The sequence below is a fragment of the Cyclopterus lumpus genome, chromosome 9 (genome assembly GCF_009769545.1).
Source record: "Cyclopterus lumpus isolate fCycLum1 chromosome 9, fCycLum1.pri, whole genome shotgun sequence".
NCBI lineage: Eukaryota > Metazoa > Chordata > Actinopteri > Perciformes > Cyclopteridae > Cyclopterus > Cyclopterus lumpus.
Genome location: NC_046974.1, coordinates 3,973,711 through 3,977,179, shown reverse-complemented (window position 1 = coordinate 3,977,179; position 3,469 = coordinate 3,973,711). Strand labels below are relative to the sequence as shown.

At 39.8% G+C, this 3,469-nt stretch overlaps 1 protein-coding gene across 2 annotated transcripts in view; it reads left to right on the top strand.

Moving 5' to 3' along the window:
- The window catches only part of LOC117736009 (SEC14-like protein 2), a 16,704-nt gene extending 14,300 nt beyond the window's left edge, over nucleotides 1-2,404 (top strand). For both annotated transcript variants that reach the window (XM_034540979.1, XM_034540980.1), the window contains exons 12-14: nucleotides 616-785; nucleotides 869-1,025; nucleotides 1,080-2,404. In XM_034540979.1, the coding sequence (XP_034396870.1) occupies nucleotides 616-785; nucleotides 869-1,020 (322 nt within the window). In that variant the 3' untranslated portion in view covers nucleotides 1,021-1,025; nucleotides 1,080-2,404. The remainder of the gene's footprint in view (nucleotides 1-615; nucleotides 786-868; nucleotides 1,026-1,079) is intronic.
- Nucleotides 2,405-3,469: the final 1,065 nt, after the last annotated feature.

The following is a 3,469-nucleotide window of genomic DNA, read 5'->3' as shown; positions in this document are numbered from 1 at the left end:
CACTATTGCAAAAATAGTATACACTATTGCACTATTACTGATTTTGCACTAACTATTTTCACACAATGAAGAAAGATAGTGAGCGTCGACGGCTCTAATTACCAGATATATTTAGATTATTGCTCGATTAAAGCTATTTAAAAAAAGAAAAGATCACAGGATGAAAGCACGCGTTAATTATTAATACATGAAGAGAAGATGGGAGCACGAGGACCATTCGTGTCAAATTATGTGTTTTTTTTGACCTCCTTAAAGTTACTTAGTATCATAGTATGAATATGTTAGTTATTTTTTTCTTTTTAAATTCATCCGTGTAAACAAATTAAGTTTATCACATAAATAGACATTTTCCAGGCCTGGAGAACATTTTTTTATAATCAATTATTATAGTAATAATATGAGAAACTTATCTATTTTTGGTTAAAACGACACTTTAATGTACGGGCACATAAGTTACGTTGTTCTCTGCGTTTGGGTGTCGCCATAGCAACGAAGACTTTGACCTTTTTAAGACAATGAACCCTGAGATACACACTTGTATATCACCTTCTTTTGTTGTGATAAAGCTATTAAACATAATCTAGTGCTCTTTTCTCCCTCCCGTATCTTTTGTAGGTGGCAGTTTTCCACCGAGAGCGCGGACATCGGCTTCGGGGTGTTTCTGAAGGCTAAGAAGGGCGAGTGGAAGAAGGCGTCCCAGATGCACGAGGTCGTGCTCAGCCAGCGGTACAACTCCCACCTGGTGCCGGAGGACGGCTCGCTGACCTGCGAGCAGCCGGGAGTCTGTGAGTGACGCCGCCGCACGCGCTCAGAAGGCTTCATGACGCGTGGTTATTGGATTAGAGTTTAATCAATATTTCCCTCTCAGACGTCCTCAGATTCGACAACACTTACAGCATCTTCCAGGCCAAGAGGATCAGCTTCAGCGTGGAGGTCCTGCTGCCGGACCGCCTGCAGTCCCCGCAGGCCAACGGGGGCGTGAAGAGCCACGAGCGGGCCGCGTGCGACAGCCAATCGTAGCCGAGGAGGAGAGACGCAAGGGGGCGGGGGCCGCGTGCGACTAGCCAATCGTAGCCGAGGAGGAGAGACGCAAGGGGGCGGGGGCCGCGTGCGACTAGCCAATCGTAGCCGAGGAGTAGACGCAAGGGGGCGGGCGCCTTCACGGCGGGGGCCGAAGCATCAGCCTGAGACACTTGAGTTGAAACTGCAACATGCGGCCCAACACACACACACACACACACACACACACACACACACACGTACAACACACACACGTGCTGGCGATGTGACCAAAAGAGTGGGATCATTGTGGACACATCACAGCACCCCAGGGTGCAACGTTTGGGTGTCCACACTCACTTCCGGCCGCATGTTGTAGCTTTGCATTTAATAAAATATTATTAGAACCGTCGGACAGCGAGAAGCAATCTCACCAACAACCTGCATTAACGACCAGGAGCTGTTGCATTGTGGGCAATGTAGGCGCGAGGTGTTGTCAGGGAAGGAGAATGCAAGGAATCCCAAAAAAAGATATATATATATATATATATTTGCCAATGTTATAGGAGGGCAATGCTTAATCAATGCAGTGTTAGAGTCACATTCTGTTCTCAAATAGCCACCAAGTGAAGTACGATGTGTATAATATGTGTATATTATATATTATATGTAATAATAGGCGACCGCCCCGACAACAGGTTGCACAAGAGACATAATAATATAAAAAGTATAGTTTTGTTGCTATTTTTGAGACTTGAAGGAAAAAAAAAGAATCGAGAAAATGTCCAGTTTTCTGCTTTTGTGTTTTTTATTCGAATTAATAGAGATTCACTGAGCATTTAATTTAAAATAATAACTTCACATGGAAGCTTATTTACTCATTTTTTTATTATTATTATTATTATTATTATTATTATTATTATTAACATTCGTTGCTCATTGGATGTGCCTCTGATTGTCTCTTTTTTCAGATTTGCGGACAACATTCCTTAAAATGTGTATTTCTTCAATGCTAATTTATTTTCCAGAGGATGAGCGGAAACTATATTTATTTTATAATTAGAAATATTAGTCAAAAACACTGTATATCAGATCCATCATATATACAATATACAGTATTACATAATATTCCTGTCGATTTGTTTGCAGTGAATGAATAATGAAAATATTTGACTCCCATCGGACGATAACTGAATGTAAATTATGTCAGAATGGAGGATTATTCACCTTATTTTCACAGTACTGAGGGACTTTTTGCAATCGCCTGGTAAATCCTAAGGAAAGACAATAAGCTTCGGCACTTAATGTCCAAACGGTGTTGATAAATTACCTTTTCCTCATATGATAAAGATGCTATAAACTCAAAATAATTGCAAAACAAGTGAATAAAGGTGTTGAAAATGTGCTGAATGTGTTTTTTCTTCTTCTTTATTTCCCCTTTAGGGCTTAAAAAAGAACAATATATGGAAACAGAATAGTAGACGTTAGGGGGGACACATTTTTTAAATTATGAGAACAATATTATTATATAGTTCTTTTAATTAATTTACATCAATACTTTGAAACGTTAACCTGCACAGTTCCAGGACACGGTGTGATGTCGCCCTCTAGAGGCACAAGAGAGCATCGCATGTTTAATCTGCATTTGATAATTCATGTTACGAGAACTAGTAGAAAAAACACAAATATGGACGTAAATTATGTTTTTAGGAGGATGAAGTGGAGCAGCAGCAGAACATGAAGCTCTGTTTCTCAAATCCTCAGAAACACACCTGTTCTATGAAGGTATATGTGTGTCTTTATTACGCAAAAAGGAGAGCAAATGTCTATAAATAAAATAAAATATGCGTTAGTTTTGCGCATGAAACTAGAATTTTTGGCTGAAAATCAAAACATCTTTGCTTAAAAACAACAACAACCTTCCTCTCAAAAAGTAGTTTTTGTTTGTGTGATAAATACACAACTATACCTTCATACAAAGTTAGTTTTTTTTAGAGCAATTATTATTTCTTTTTTTTAGCAAATATTTTTCATTTGCAGTCGAAATTTGTTTAGTTTCATAAGCAAAACTAACATAATTTATTCTAAGTTTGAACACGTTTTATTTACTTTCACTTTGACTCCTTGGTGTTCACATGGGATGGATCCGGTTGTCGGCCGTGCCGTGGCACCCGTGGGCGTTAGCCTCCCTCCTGTGTGGGCCGTCGGTCCTGGTCCTGGTCCAGGTTCTGGTTCCGGGCTTTGAGGAGTCCGGCTCGCTCCTCCTCCTTCGGTGGATTGTGGTTCTCTGAAAGGCCAGCAGCACACGAAAGGTGAAAGGTCAAACAGGAAACAGTCAACGGGCCCATTCGTCTCACATAAATAAGGCATTGATGATAATAATAATAAGTTAAACTTGTAATGGGATATTTTACTTTGTGGTATTGATATTTTTACTTCAGTAGATAATTTTAAAAAAAAAAGGTGTTTA